The sequence below is a fragment of the Cyprinodon variegatus genome, unplaced genomic scaffold (assembly GCF_000732505.1).
Source record: "Cyprinodon variegatus isolate N-32 unplaced genomic scaffold, C_variegatus-1.0 Scaffold970, whole genome shotgun sequence".
Taxonomy (NCBI): Eukaryota; Metazoa; Chordata; class Actinopteri; order Cyprinodontiformes; family Cyprinodontidae; genus Cyprinodon; species Cyprinodon variegatus.
The window spans coordinates 134,493-148,770 of NW_015151423.1; the positions used below are offsets into that span (position 1 = coordinate 134,493).

Below are 14,278 nucleotides of genomic sequence, written 5' to 3' on the forward strand. Positions count from 1 at the left end.
AAGAGGCTCTTGGAACTACGTTAGGAGGTCTGCATATTGTTATCAGACTGTAATTCTCCCCTTATTGAATAGATCCAAAGTTGTTTGTGAGCCTAGCATATTTAGCCAGCATTTTTAACAAACTAAACGGCTTAAACTTGTCCCTACAAGGCTCAAACACAGATGTCCAAATTCTCTCTGATAAGGTCGCAGGATTTAGAGAAAGCAGGAGCGGTGGGTTGTGCGAGTGGATGGGGAAGGGTTGAAATGTCCCAGCAGCTTGAACACTTTATTGAGAGTTATGATATAAACATTCAAACTATGAAAGACATTATTGCCTCTCACCTCAGGAGCCTGCTTGAAAGTTTCAGTAAACATTTCCTGAATAATGCACGCCAGAAAAAGTACGGTTGGATACTCCAGCCTTTCATCTCCTTCACCGTGCATCATCTGACATCCGGACTGCAGGACGGCCCACTCCATCTCTCCTCTGATCGCACATTACTGATTGCTTTCTCCGCATCAACACAGGATGAGTTGTGGTTGTCACTAGCAGCACTGTCAAAAGCTGCAGCTGATGTACTTTTTTCCATTTTGCATCCAAATATCTGTTCCAGAAGACGTATTCTCGCTGACATACATGGAAAACAAATACAGATCACAACTCCTTAGAGTTGAGTGATATCTACTGTACGTGTCATTTCTTGCCTTTTGTCATTTTTAAGCTCTTGGAAGCATATATGTTGGAAATTAAGGATGAGATATATTCCAGTGTGTTATATTAAATTTTAGAACATGCTTTTATCATTTTATTATAAAGACTTAAAAGTTGACCTTATTAGTTCACATTTTAACAGCAAAACAATCGGATGTTGCGACTCTGCCGGTCTGTTTGGAAGCTTAGCCTCTTGATACTGCTTCATGTTTTTCAAAAAAAATCCCTAAAAAGATAAAGAGATTAATAGCTGAAGTGAGTTAAGGCTTGTCTGATTATGTTAATGTAACATATTATTATAATAATCGGGCATGGGGGGTTATGTTAAAATTGGGGGTCGTGACTCAAAAAGGTTGAGAGCCACTGATCTAGAAAAACTGGACAAAGATGGCTTCCTCTGTATGCTGCAACAGCAAGAAGTACTTCACTGCATGCTGTCTTTTTTCTTTAAAAAAAAGGACCGCATGCAGGATAAAGTCCATCTTTGATCTCAGTACCCATATTAAGGTTTTTCCCACATCATAACTAGAGGTACCAGTTAATGTTTGTTTTCTGTGTTTATAAAATTCATGTATTATGAGCTGATTGATTTAGTGGAAAGAGGTCTAACCCCACTGTTTGGGAGAACTATAGCTTATTAGCATTAGGTAAAAGGTTAATCAGCTTTAAGTAAGCTACTTGAAATAAATGATGCATATTTTCAAATATTTTTACACATTTTCTAAAAAAAAATATCTGTTGCATTTTATAATTATATGTACATTTTAAAATTTGGATCCCTAGATATTATTTATACACATTGTTGATAGTCAATGCAGAAAAAGTTTAGTCAATAATAAAGTAGTTTGCTGTTTCTTTTTTTTTCAATAAAAAAGTCATGGGTTTCTTTTTTTTTTTTTTTACAGGTAAAATCTTAAGCGATGACACGGCTCTTAAAGAGTACAACATTGATGAGAAGAACTTTGTGGTGGTCATGGTGACAAAGGTTTGGGATTTACAGTGTTTTATCTTTTTAATCCTTCAGGTAGATTCCTGTATCTTTTTGTGCAGCACTTTGGAAACCTTGTGTTTATTTAAACCGTGCTATATAAATAAAGTGGATTGGATTGGATTGGATTATATAATACTGGGAATCCACCTGAGGAGAACAGTTTTGAGTGTGTGATGACTTTTTCAGATACCTTCTTAGGGTCATTTAGAAGCAGTATAATGATGTGAAATAATACTTTGAGTTATAGGTAGGGTTGTGTAAACAATCTTGTGTTTGACTGGGATATTTTACAGCCTGTAACTTTTATTTCCTTTTTTTCCCCCAGCCCAAAACTGCGCCAACCACCACGCCAACCTCATCGACTACTTCTGCTCCCAGCACCACAGCTCCTGCAGCTTCATCCAGTTCAGACAAACCGGCAGAGCCGGTGTCCTCTGAAAACAAGCCTGAGGCCAAAGCAGAGGAGAAACCAGCTCCGACGACTGAGCCATCCTCCACAACCAGTGGCACTAGAGAGTAAGGATTGGTCAGGCACTCAACTGCCTGATGTTGTAGAGAAATTTAATGAAACTTTAATTTTCTTTGCTTTTGTAGGAGCTCTGAGACTTCAAGCTCAAACTTAATCAACGAAGCAGTTTCAACTCTCGGTAAGACTGCATCTGTAATGATCCTCGCTGTTCTAATAATAATGATTTTATGTCTACATGTCCTGAGGACCCCTACATACTTGCACATGTGCATGAACTCGAGGTGTACTCTTTGCAGATAGGTTTTCACAAAGCTAACTATTTCCAACTCCTCACAATGTCTCTTACTTACGGATTGGCACTGTTCACATTTCAACTGCTACTGCTGCCTGCTATCTGGGAATCTGTGTCTTTACAAATTAGTATCTGTTTTCGCTGACATGCAAACATCATCTAAAAAGAGGCTTATTTACTTGAAGCAGATGATGTTGCTTCATGTTGCTGCAGATGATGAGCAGTTAGCGGTGCAGAATCCAGGAGGTGTAGCCTTGGATCTGAGGCTGCTTGGAATTGTGCACTCTTCGTCCTTGTGAAAAATCTTCCTCTTAACCAGATGCTCTTTCGGATTTAAAGTATTTTTCACCACTGGTCTTGTACTTTACTTCGCAAATATTTTAAAAGGCTGAGTGCTGCTCTTAAGAACTGCTGCTGTGTGCTGCTCACTTTTTTCTATAAAACAGTCTTTTTTTTTAAGTCTCTTTATTCGGAATGACTTTATATATGTTGTAAAAAAAAATGTGTTTCTTCTTGTTTTGTTTGTTAACTTTCCTAAATTTTGCATAAAGACCAAGTAATGAGACGGTATTATGACTGTTAAAGATTAGCTGTTTTATTGAAGTCTGTGTTCTTATTCCTTCAGTGACGGGTTCGTCGTATGATGCCATGGTGAACGAGATGATGCTGCTGGGCTATGGGAGGGAAGAAGTGGTGGCCGCTCTGAGAGTGAGCTTCAACAACCCAGACAGAGCTATGGAATACCTGCTCTCGGTATGAGGAGTGCTGTGGCTGCACTAGATCTGCTTTGGGAGGAAATTACCTGGGGTGTGAAAAGTGGGGTGGGGTGCTTTATATTACTTAGAAGATGTTTCATACAAATATTGATATTTTCCCCGGATTATCCTTAAACTGTTTATTACATAACAGTGTGGGTTTCTGCACCTGAAAAAACGTTTGATCATAAAACTAAAGGGGAAAAGCGTCTCCATTTTTTCTGTTTATCAATGCCAGAAGAAATCCTGACCATTTGTACAACATAATTATTGAGAGACAAAAGTTCTCTTACCAAATGTTTTCTAAAACTAGCAGTAAGAACCTCCAAGACTGGGCTGCAGGGACAAAACGATGTAATTTTGTCAATGCAGCTTTGAGAGCAAGAAAATCCTAATTTTTTTGTAATAACCTGTTTATATTGACGTCTTTAATGCTGCCTACAAACCTTATATTTACAATCTGCTGCAGAATTTTTTTTAATCCTGCTTTTGATCTCAAACCATCTGTGTGGCACCCTTCTTCAACATAGTGAGTTTATTGAATTTAAAGTTAATGATCATTATTTATAGAAGTAGATTGATAATAAATCTGGCTGCTTTTAGTGTTTTTTTATCGTATTATCATTGGCAGATGCATGCATGCAGGCTGCAATCTAATCGATAAGTTGACCATACTTCGGTGGGGCAGTGGTCAGAGCACACAACCCATGCACGGGGGCCTTAGTCCTCATCACGGCCGACCCGTTTCGAATCCAACCTGTGGTTTTTTGCTGCATGTCTCTCCCCTCCCTCATACCCCCTTCCTGTCAGCCTACTGTTAAAAAACAAGCCACTAATGCCGTAAAAACAACAAAAAAATAAGTTGTTATTTTTTAGATCAATAGTCGCATAGCAAAAGGTGCCTGAAAGAAGATTTTATACAGAATTTAAACCAGGTGAACCTTAAACTTTTGGTCATAACTTATTTATGGACCAAAAAGATTTTTCATCTTCAGTGAAAATTATGTTTTTTTTTTTGTTTGTTTTTTTTATTTCATAATTACTGTTATGAGGGGGTCACTTTGTCAGCTAATGGCTTCTGTTAGATTCAGCAAACTACAGTTAACAATCAATTACTTAATTACTTGATGATTATTTAAATAGTCATTTAATGATTAGTTGTTCCAGCCCTAATTGGTTCGCCAATTTATTAATGTGTTCAGCAGCCATCTGGGAAGCTTATACATCGTCATTCCCTTCATTTGCTTTTCATTTTAAAGTTTTATTAAATAAAAAAAATATATTTTTATTGTGTCATTTTTATCATGAAAATGGGGAAATAAGAAATTTCGGCTCACAGAATCGGCGCAGGAAGAAATTGGCAGCACATACTGGGATTGGTCAGACTGTCAGAATAACTAGTAGTGGCTTAAACCTGCATCAGTCGATTTGTAATTGGTCAAAAGTAACCTGGCAGGAGCCAGATTGATATGTGTAGAACTGAAATGAATTCTAAGTTATCAACCTGGGATGGCTGCCGTTCAGTCAGTCTGTGAAAAGGAGGGACATTTAGTAGAATACTTTGAGCTGATTGGGTGACGTGCCAACTGATACCTGCCTTCCATAATATGCCTTCAGCCAATCGTAGCAGTGTGATTTATCTGCAGCTATTTTCACAACTAGTAGAGTAAGCTGATAAATCAAACTTTTTCCAAATCCTGTCAGAAGAAAAGCACAGACATCGTACCCCATCTATAAATGCACAAAGTGCTTCTCTTTGCTCCTTTTTTAAAATGAGAAATTGCTGTAATTTAGCCAATACTGAGTAAATTGCGCTATCGACAGGTGAGTCCTCCAGAGTAGCCATGTATGTAATGCTCCGGCAAGACCCTACTGACTGTCGTCTTTCCTACATATCCCGCCCCAAAAAAGACTGCTGGCATTTCATTGGTCCGACTCGCTGGTGGTTCGGACATGGAGGTATTTGCGGGAGATTTTCAAGATGGATTTCTTATGAGACTGAAAGCTACAATTCAGCTTGCAAAAAAAAATTGACATTACTAGCTCTGTCCCTGGGGGGTTAAAAACAGCTCCATCTTGTACAAGACTAGTGAGTTCGAATAGTGATCTTTTTATCAATATTATATCAATTTCAGTCAGTCTATCAGTTTATTTCTTTTAAATTCAATTTAACATTTTTTTAGATATTTTTTTCAAATATTAGATGTGGGCAGAATAAGTTTCTGGAAGGGGGTTTAGAAGCTCTTTATGTTGATCTTCCTTTTAATGAATGCCTGAAAATCTTGCTGGAAAATATTTTACAAAAGTAAAGTAAATGATTCAAAAGAAAGTTTTCAAAAAGTGCATTAAATTCTATTTTAATAAGTTTTTTAACTGCATCAAAAAGCGTCCCTCCTGTTGATTTACTAACCAGCGTAAGTCCTACCTCCTCCTACAGGGAATGCCAACCAGAGATCAAGGTCCAGCTGCAGGCCCTGACACCGTGGCGCCTCCATCAAGTGGAGCTCCAGCCGCTCCCTCTGGAGGTGTTAGTGCTCCTGCCAACACTGGATCGTCACCAAGTCCTGCAGCAGGGGGTAAATGAAACGCCCTGATTCCCAAAAGTTGCACTAAATTAGACATTTATTTTAGGATCCTTTGCCAGTTTTCTTCTTTCCTGCTGCTCATAGTTTTAACCTGTACTTCCAGCCAATCCCTTGAGCTTCCTGAGAAGTCAGCCACAGTTCCAGGTGATGCGACAGCTGATTCAGCAGAATCCTGCTCTTCTCCCAACGTTGCTGCAGGAGATCGGCAGGGAGAACCCAGAGCTGCTGCAGGTGAGGAAGTGCTGCAACAAAAATATAATGAAGTTCCTCAAAAAAAAAACACTTTATTTTTAGAAGGGAGTTCCAACACAAGGCCACTTTACTTCTAATAAATTCACAAGTCTAGCATTAAATTATAGTGCATTGCCATCAAAAGGCAGCCATGCACTAAGGAACCCTTTAAATGACTCATTAATTTTATTTTATTTGGACAGGATGTTATGTGATACACTAACACAAAGCTGTGAGAAATTATCAAGTGTTTTTTGAGAAATAAAATCTGAATAATATTACATTAATTTATTTTAACCAACTTTACTCCCCATTTACAGGCTGTAAGCCTGCAATCAGTGTTATGCAGCTTCTGTTTGTACTCCAGAAATACCAGACCTGTTTAGTGCACAGGTATGACAATTATTTTTTAGGCTGTATTTAATGAAAAATATCAGAATTTAAAATTGTAATGTTAAAATGTAAAGCATGCAGTTAATGCTTAAGAGTTGAAGACAAATCAAATACCAAAGAACATGTATGTCAGTACTCAGAGATTTATTTCAGCGTATGTTCTATTTTCAGTTCAGTTCAGTTTATTTATTTGGCACCAATTCACAACACGTGTCATCTCAAGACACTTTACAAAGACAATTCAATCAGATCATAAAGTCAGATTGGTTCAAAGTTTTCTATCTAAGGAAAACCAGCTGATTGCATCAGCTCAGACTCGAAGGAAATCCCTCACGCCAAGCATGCTTGTAGCGAAGGTGGAGAGGAAAGAAACTACCCTTTTAATAATAAGAAACCTCCAGCAGAACCAGGCTCAGTGTGAGCGGCAATAAGCCGAGACCAACTTCAAGCAGACATACAGAAAGAAGTAGAGATACAAAAGGCAAATGTCAACAGGCTCTGCAGGCGGCCCCGTCCAGGAAACACACAGCCAGGCAGACGAGCTCCGAGCCAGCTCCAACATCAGAGGATGAAGAGATATTTCGCTTCAGGATGGTGTCACAGCCAAACAGTAATAGATCAGATGAAGCTACTTTGCAGAATTTATTAGTTTAATATCTAATGTTATGCTCTTTTTGCTTTTTCTCAGAGTGGGAGAATAGAGATAGAATGAAACAGGATGATAAAAAGGGTCCCTATGTCCTCCAGCAGAATTAGACTCTAGCAGTATAAGTATAAAGATAGCTCAGAATAACCTGAGCCACACTAACTATAAGCTCAAAAAGGAAAGTTTTAAGGCTACCCTTAAAAATAGACAGGATTTCTGCCTCAAAGACTAAAACAGGTTGTTGGTTCCACAGGAGAGGAGCCTGATAACTAAAAGATCTGCCTCCCATTCTACTTTTAGAAATTTTTGGAATCACTAGCATATAGAACATGCTTGGTCTTGTAAACTTATGGAACTGAAGCACTTCTTCTAAAACATAGTTTCTCTCACTTTGTATATGCAGATAATTGATAACTAGAGTTTGAACTACCCTGAGTCATTTCTTGTCACATAAAATTCTTCCATACTGCTGCATCTTAGTTCTACGTTTTATTTTGCAACACTTAGCTTTAGCTAAGTTTCTCGTTCACGGCTACAGGAGATCAGCAGCCACCAAGAACAGTTTATTCAGATGCTGAATGAGCCCAATCCAGACCCAGTGCCAGCAGCAGGTGGAGGTGGAGGAGCTGGAGGAATGGGAGGTGGTACACCTGGTGGGGGTCAGACGAGCTACATCCAGGTCACACCACAGGAGAAAGAAGCTATTGAGAGGGTGAGCTGGAGCATGGCAATCTGGAACCAGTTTCTGCTATATCTTACAGTTTAATGGTCAACCACTTGATCCTCAATTGAACAACATGATGGTTCTAAACTAATTGAGCATGTTTTGCTTTTCATGCAGCTAAAAGCCTTGGGTTTTCCAGAAGGACTTGTCATCCAAGCCTACTTCGCCTGCGATAAGAACGAGAACTTGGCTGCCAACTTCCTTTTATCACAGAACCTTGACGATTGAAGGAGCACCTTCTTGTTTTCCACCATCTTCCTCCACTGTCTCTTTGCTCGTGTTCAGTATATATGCAAAAAAGCCTTTTTCCAAAGTGTTTTATTCACCAGTTCCAAATCAAAGTTTCACAATGACACTGGATAATCCTCGGTTGGTGCCTGCTGTACTTGGACAAGCTGTTGTTAACAACTTAAAATGGAGTAATAATTAAAATCCAAGACTTTTGCATCAGATGTTTCCCATGTGCCTTTTGTTTTATTACTTAAAAGCAACTGTTTGCTGATATAAAGGGTTAAATCTCAAAGGTCATTGCAGTATTCATTGGCTCCTTGAAAAAAGATTAAAATTGGAACCAAACAAGTAGCACTTGTGTCACAGTTTTTCTGTCATTACTTATTTTTCCACCATTAAAAATTTTTTTTTTTACAAAAGCAAATCGCCACATTTTCATCTTCTTTTAAACTGAGTTCCGTGGGTTCAAAGAATATGGATGATGTACCTGAATAAACCTGCAGAGGGCGATGTGGACCACGAAATAGGCTATGTTTAACATTGGCATTAATGTTGCAACTCACCCCAAATTTATATGTTAATGTTTAATGTAAAAAGATTAAACATTTCTGTTTTACTTTTTTTAATATATATTTTCTCACAGTTTAATTCTTGTATATTTATATTTAATTCATTCCTGTTTTTTGGGGTTTTATAACTTATGCAGCATATTAATTTTCAGAGACTAATACAGTTTTTAAGATTTAGTCTGTTTGCTATTTGAACAGCAAAATATAAAGACTGCCCTTATTGTGGTCTGAGATGGTAAAAATATTTCTAAGAAACTTTCATTTATATATGATTTTTTCTTTCAGCTCAAGCTAACCGTAAGGTTCTTTACATTATACTTGAAAAATATAATTTAACGCTAAAAAATTAATTGAAATACAAAATAAAAAAGGAAACGGGTTAAAAACAAAGATACGCTATCTTTTCCAAACCACTATATCCCTACAAAAATTCGTCATATTAGTTTTATACCACTCAATCTTTGAGTATGAGTTGCTTATTCTGATCATAATAATATGAACCATTAGGGAATAGACTCATTTGCCTTTGAGAAATCATTCCTAAATTATTTAGCTATTTACACTTAATCTTTGGGTTATTCTTAGACTGGTTTTAAGTACTTTCATTTTGAATCATTTATATCTAGTAAAGTTCCTGTATGTTTAAAACAATTTGAAAGAAAACTTAAGTTGAATCAGCCCTGCTACAAGCTGAATTCCTCCATAACAGCTGAACTAAATTAAAACAAATGTCGCTGAGTCATAATGACACTCTAGAGGGGCAAACAGAGTTACATTTTTTTCATCCAAGTGCTAATATTGGTATTTCTTTCAAATAGCTGGTTCTGCGAAGAGCAGCGCAGGAATAAGAAATTTTGTCTACTTTTTGGTTTAGTTCTTACTCGTCGTCTCATCACAGAAGGGCTATCAGACCTGGTGTCACCTCTAGATTTTATTTTTTCTTTCTTTTCTCTGACAGGTGAAGAAAAAATGCATAAAACCGGATGTTATAGGAGGGATTTGTGTTTTATAAAATTCCTAAATGGTGATACTCTGTCTGCAGCAATCTCATCATGATATGGGACCATATGCTATGTGATGAGCAACTTCTGCCATTCACATATGCTCCCCTTAGTGTTGCAACATATAAAGAACTAAATTTTCCCCTCAAGAAAACACAGCTTTCTGTTAAAGTATACAGCTCCATTTTCTTAGTTCAAATACATTTTATTTCATTATAGTGTAAAATACAAAACAATAACAAAACATTTTTATGTACAAATGTACAAAGTTCAACATTATATTACATATTTTTGGCTATAAACAAAATCAAAATCTTTGTTCAGAGTTACTCATTCAATACAAAAATATGAATGTTTCATATAAATTATTGCACTTTGCAGCTGCAGTGCGTTGTAGATTGCCATCGCTGTTTAAAAGTGTTCACCTGAAGTCAAACTTTTTGGAAGAAAACACAACTGTATGGCACTGCCCCCCCGCCTCCCTCACTTCACCCTTTTTTATTGACTTTATATCATCTTTGGTACCTTTTTATTCCTTAAAGAAACCTTCCGTGTTACTCAGCACCATTCTGTATATATTAAATTGTACCTGAAAATAAATGGCTTTTGCAGGTGAAATGGGACGATAAATATCTTTGTGTTTATTAATACAGTTTGTTTTTAACAGTGTGTATTAGGAGTAGATTCTGCAATGGCATGTTGCTCGCTGCTAGAAGGCCTCTGGAGATGTTTTGTCTGTTGCTCCTGGTTTCCCTGAATTTTCCAGTTAAAAGCCGCTGGCACCTGGTCCACCAAGTTTTGTCGGTTAAATAAGACAAATTCCAGTTTTGGTCCCTTAATAAAGTTTTACAACCTTGGCTGAGAGGCCTTGTCAGATCACCTGCACAACATGAGAGACGCTTTTAAAGGAGTAATGTTTTTTCTTTGTGCCATGAACACCACGGCGTGTCTTGTTGCCCGACATCAGCTTAAAGGCAAGTTTTGGTAACAAAAAGTGTTTGATCAGGATTCTTCAAACGTGTATCAGAGAGCCTTCAGCCTTTGTCGTTTTGTCCTCATCTCATAAGTGTCTCTTCATGTGCAGAGCTAGGTGGTCCGACCTGGAAAAGGCTCGGTCGCATTTCTGGCACTGGAACGGCCGATGACCCGTGTGTTTCCGGTAGTGGCGAGTGAGCTCATCAGAACGTGCAAACTTCCACCCGCAGCCCTCCCAGTCGCAGTGGTATGGCTTCTCCCCTGCAATAAAAGAAAGAAAATATCACACACAGAGCAGTTAACACCAACCTTTAGGGGAAAGTAGCCCAGCAAGAAAAGAGGTCCATCCTGTCCTGCAGCTCTTCTGTAAAAGGCCTTACACTCGTATTTGAGTAGGGATCAGTGTCAACCTGTTCTGCTGCACCTGACAAGCAACTCCCCTACTCCATCCCCCACCCTTCTATGAACATGTTTGTTCAACAACATGCAAGTGATGTGGTGCGGCTGTTTTTCAAAAATCCACAATGAAAGTTCTAAGCTGAATAGCTCTAGATAACAAAATGACTGTGATAAATGAAGGAGGCTTCAATGCACATGCCTCATAATAGAAAAGGCAACAGAAGAAGACGAACAGTAAAGAGAGCTCTACCTGTGTGTGTGCGGTGGTGTGCTTTCAGGTGGGAGCTCTTTGTGTACGTTTTCCCACAGCCGACGTAGTCGCACGTGTGAGTCGCCACCCTTTTTCTCGGCCAGGAGCGCCGACCTCGTTTGGGCTTTGGCTCCTCAGGCAAACACTCCCCGCTGGAGATGATTAGGCCCTCTGAAGTGAGAAAAATGGTCAACATAAGCTCTCCGAAACTTTAATATCAAACTATGGAAGAATAAACATCTTAGTAATAGACATCCACTTGTGCAGTCAGTATTACCAACCTACTGTGAAAGTGCCCCACTTCACTAACATTGAATGTATTGTATAGGAAAATTCTAAGCTGAATTGACTGTTCAAAGTATCCAACATGGTAAAGAGTCGCGTTCCAATCACCTTGGTACTGCATGGAGGACCCCTGAGGGTAGGAAGAGAAGCCCTGAGAGGTACCATGGTGGTACCCCTGTGGAGGTAGAGGGATCTGAGAGAGAGGGTGTCCCAGCTGGTGCTCCCGACTCAGAGGGTTGTCTGGAGAAAGGGAAGAGGATGACGATAACCTAGTGCCCGTCACTGGCCTCCCATTGCCTGGAAACCCATGAAGATCCAAGTTGCTGGGACGCTGTTGCTGACTGGCACGACCATGAGAGTTCACCCCTGCCAGATGTAGGTCCATGGGCTGTGAGATGGTGCAGTTACTGGGGTTCTCCTGCTTTATCCGGCTGCACACGAAGGACGGTGAGACCCGCGTCGGAGCGGACTCCGCCGCTGTAACCACGCACGCCTTGCCAATGTTCATGCTTTGGCTGTACTCTCCCATGTCCATTGTTGTCTTGACGACAAACTTGCCATGAAGGCTAGATAGGTGGAGGTATGCTGGGTCCAAATCGGGCCTCATGAGTTCTGCCACGAAACCTCCTGAGGGTGAAACATCGTTAATGTCTGGGATGGTGTAGAGCAGCTCGCTGCTGTCTTGAGGTGAGGGTAGCTGGTAAGACGAGGTAAAGGAACCTGGAGAAGAAGACATGGCCTGAGCAGAGCTGCATCCCATGGCCTCCTCCTGCTGTTGTTGTTGTTGTTGCTGCTGCTGCTGCAGGATGGAGTTGGATAGAATAAAATCATAGTCCAAGTCAAGATCGGGCTCGGTATCCTTCTTGGACATGCTGGTGCTTGCAATGCTGGTGGCAGTAGGGTGGTCTGGGTCGCAGCAGCTGGTTCTCTCTGGCACACCGGATCTCTTAAGATGGGACAACTCCTCCTTCCATTTCTAGAGATAAGTTACAGAAACCAGATAAGGAGCTTGTTTCTATCAAGTTACCACTAATTAAAGAAACTTATACATGCTTTGTGGATGAATACACATGTATCGAAATCAAGTTAAACAAAAAAAAAATAGGCTCAAAGACAAGTTTAATTCAATAAAGAATGTAATGGAGGGTAATAAAGCTCAGAAACACAGCTCAGTCAGGTGGAGGAAAGATCAATGGAATGTACATTGCCTGAAATACTAGAACTGGCTTTGAAAGCATTTAAAAGGAAAATAAATAATAAAAGCAAACAAGTTCAGATACCTAATAGGAGCTTTTCATGCATTTAATGCATGATAATGTTCTTTCTAGGAGATTTGCTAGAAGCCATGTGGGCTTTCCTAGTTTGAATGTCGAGTAGTCTGTATAAACTGGTGCACGCCCCAGCAGAATCAAGCCTTGCCTGCAGTAATAACATGGGAGCTACATCAAAAAATAAACATACTTTAAATAGAGAATTAAAAAAAAAAAAGTATATCTGGATTTCAGTGGGTTATACTCACCAAATAGGCACCTCCTATAGATCTGCTCTTGTCAGTTGGACCGCTGGCAAACGTGGAAATAGATGGGAGAAGCGTGCCACAAGCCATCTCGACGTCATTTGGAGGCTGCCTGAAATGACAGAAAACAGCGTAAATTCCCCCAGAAACGATACTGCAGGATTACAGGCTCCTTCAACCGATGATCAGGCAATGTTATGGGAAAAACTTTCACCTCATCAGTTGGAATCTGTGTGCGTAGTCCTAATTCTTCCTTTCACTGCACTCTGATCAAAATCAAATAAAATCCTCCTGTTAGAGATGCTTTAAAGTTTCTGCGCCGCACTTTGGCTTCGGAGCAGACTGCTGATAGATGGGCGCGCCTGTGGAAATAAGAGGAGAAAAAAAAAAAAAGTTGCTAGTTGTGACTGATTGGAGGCTGTTTTGAATGGGGAAGACAGAGAGGCGACGAGCAGGGAAATCCCTCCCGCCTGTTGCCGTGCAGGGACCGGCGGCAGTCTGAGCTGAGTGAGGAAGCAGCGTGAGAGTGTTATCCCTTTATTACTGGGAAACGCCTTCTGGTTGCCCAGGCAACAGCGCAGGAAAAACATTAGAGAGAGGGGGCGGGGGAGGAGGAGGAGGCAGGCCTCAGTCTAAAGGCATAGAGTGAGAGGCACAGCGAGGTTTGTTTGTATTCATAGCAACGGTACCAATCCTTACTGCTTTTATTCTTGTAAAATGCCGTTCAGAATATTTCCAGTTGCAACACCGGGAATGAAGGAGGGGGATCAGGTATACAGGTTACACAGGTCACCTGCAGGCACACCTGGAGGGCCAACATAAATCAATGGTAATTAACAATTCAAAGAGTCACTTATAATAATTACCAACTATAAGTAGAATTATTATGAAATAAAGTTTAAGCTATATATTATACTATATTATATATATATATATATATATATATATATATATATATATATATATATATATATATATATATATTTATATATGCACACACACCGTCTTTTAAAGTTGCTTTTTGTATCTCTGCTTCTGTCTCCTTGAACCCCAGTCTCACACTGAGCCTGGTTCTGCTGCAGGTTCCTTCCTGTTAAAAGGGAGTTTTTCCTCTCCACTGTTGCTACAAGCACGCTTAGTGTGAGGGGTTGCACACGAGTCAACGAGTCGATGCAATCAACTGATTGTCCTTCGATAGAAAACTGTGAATCAATTTGACTGTATGATGTGGTGAACTGTAAATCGCCTTGAGATGACGTGTTGTGAATTGGC

The 14,278-nt window shown here is 39.6% G+C and overlaps 2 protein-coding genes across 2 annotated transcripts in view; one reads left to right on the plus strand and one right to left on the minus strand.

Moving 5' to 3' along the window:
• Positions 1–8,361, plus strand: part of rad23b (RAD23 homolog B, nucleotide excision repair protein) — a 10,409-nt gene extending 2,048 nt beyond the window's left edge. Inside the window, exons 3-10 of the mRNA XM_015398884.1 lie at positions 1,600–1,679; positions 2,011–2,201; positions 2,280–2,332; positions 3,072–3,199; positions 5,639–5,777; positions 5,890–6,017; positions 7,595–7,768; positions 7,898–8,361. Of these exons, the coding sequence (XP_015254370.1) occupies positions 1,600–1,679; positions 2,011–2,201; positions 2,280–2,332; positions 3,072–3,199; positions 5,639–5,777; positions 5,890–6,017; positions 7,595–7,768; positions 7,898–8,008 (1,004 nt within the window). The 3' untranslated portion in view covers positions 8,009–8,361. The remainder of the gene's footprint in view (positions 1–1,599; positions 1,680–2,010; positions 2,202–2,279; positions 2,333–3,071; positions 3,200–5,638; positions 5,778–5,889; positions 6,018–7,594; positions 7,769–7,897) is intronic.
• Positions 8,362–10,082: 1,721 nt separating this feature from the next.
• klf4 (Kruppel-like factor 4 (gut)) lies at positions 10,083–13,503 on the minus strand. Its single transcript, XM_015398881.1, has 5 exons — positions 13,221–13,503; positions 13,010–13,118; positions 11,599–12,466; positions 11,206–11,376; positions 10,083–10,817 (listed from the first exon to the last, which is right to left on the minus strand). The coding sequence occupies exons 1-5, from the start codon at positions 13,223–13,225 to the stop codon at positions 10,642–10,644; spliced, it is 1,329 nt and encodes a 442-aa protein (XP_015254367.1). The 5' UTR covers positions 13,226–13,503; the 3' UTR covers positions 10,083–10,641.
• Between the last annotated feature and the right edge of the window lie 775 nt (positions 13,504–14,278).

Excerpts from the sequence above, each read along its gene's own strand:
- klf4 (XM_015398881.1), bottom strand. Across the intron at positions 12,467-13,009 it reads CTATAGGAGGTGCCTATTTG|AAATGGAAGGAGGAGTTGTC; the intron begins GTGAGTATAACC and ends ACTTATCTCTAG. Across the intron at positions 11,377-11,598 it reads GTCCTCCATGCAGTACCAAG|AGGGCCTAATCATCTCCAGC; the intron begins GTGATTGGAACG and ends TTCTCACTTCAG.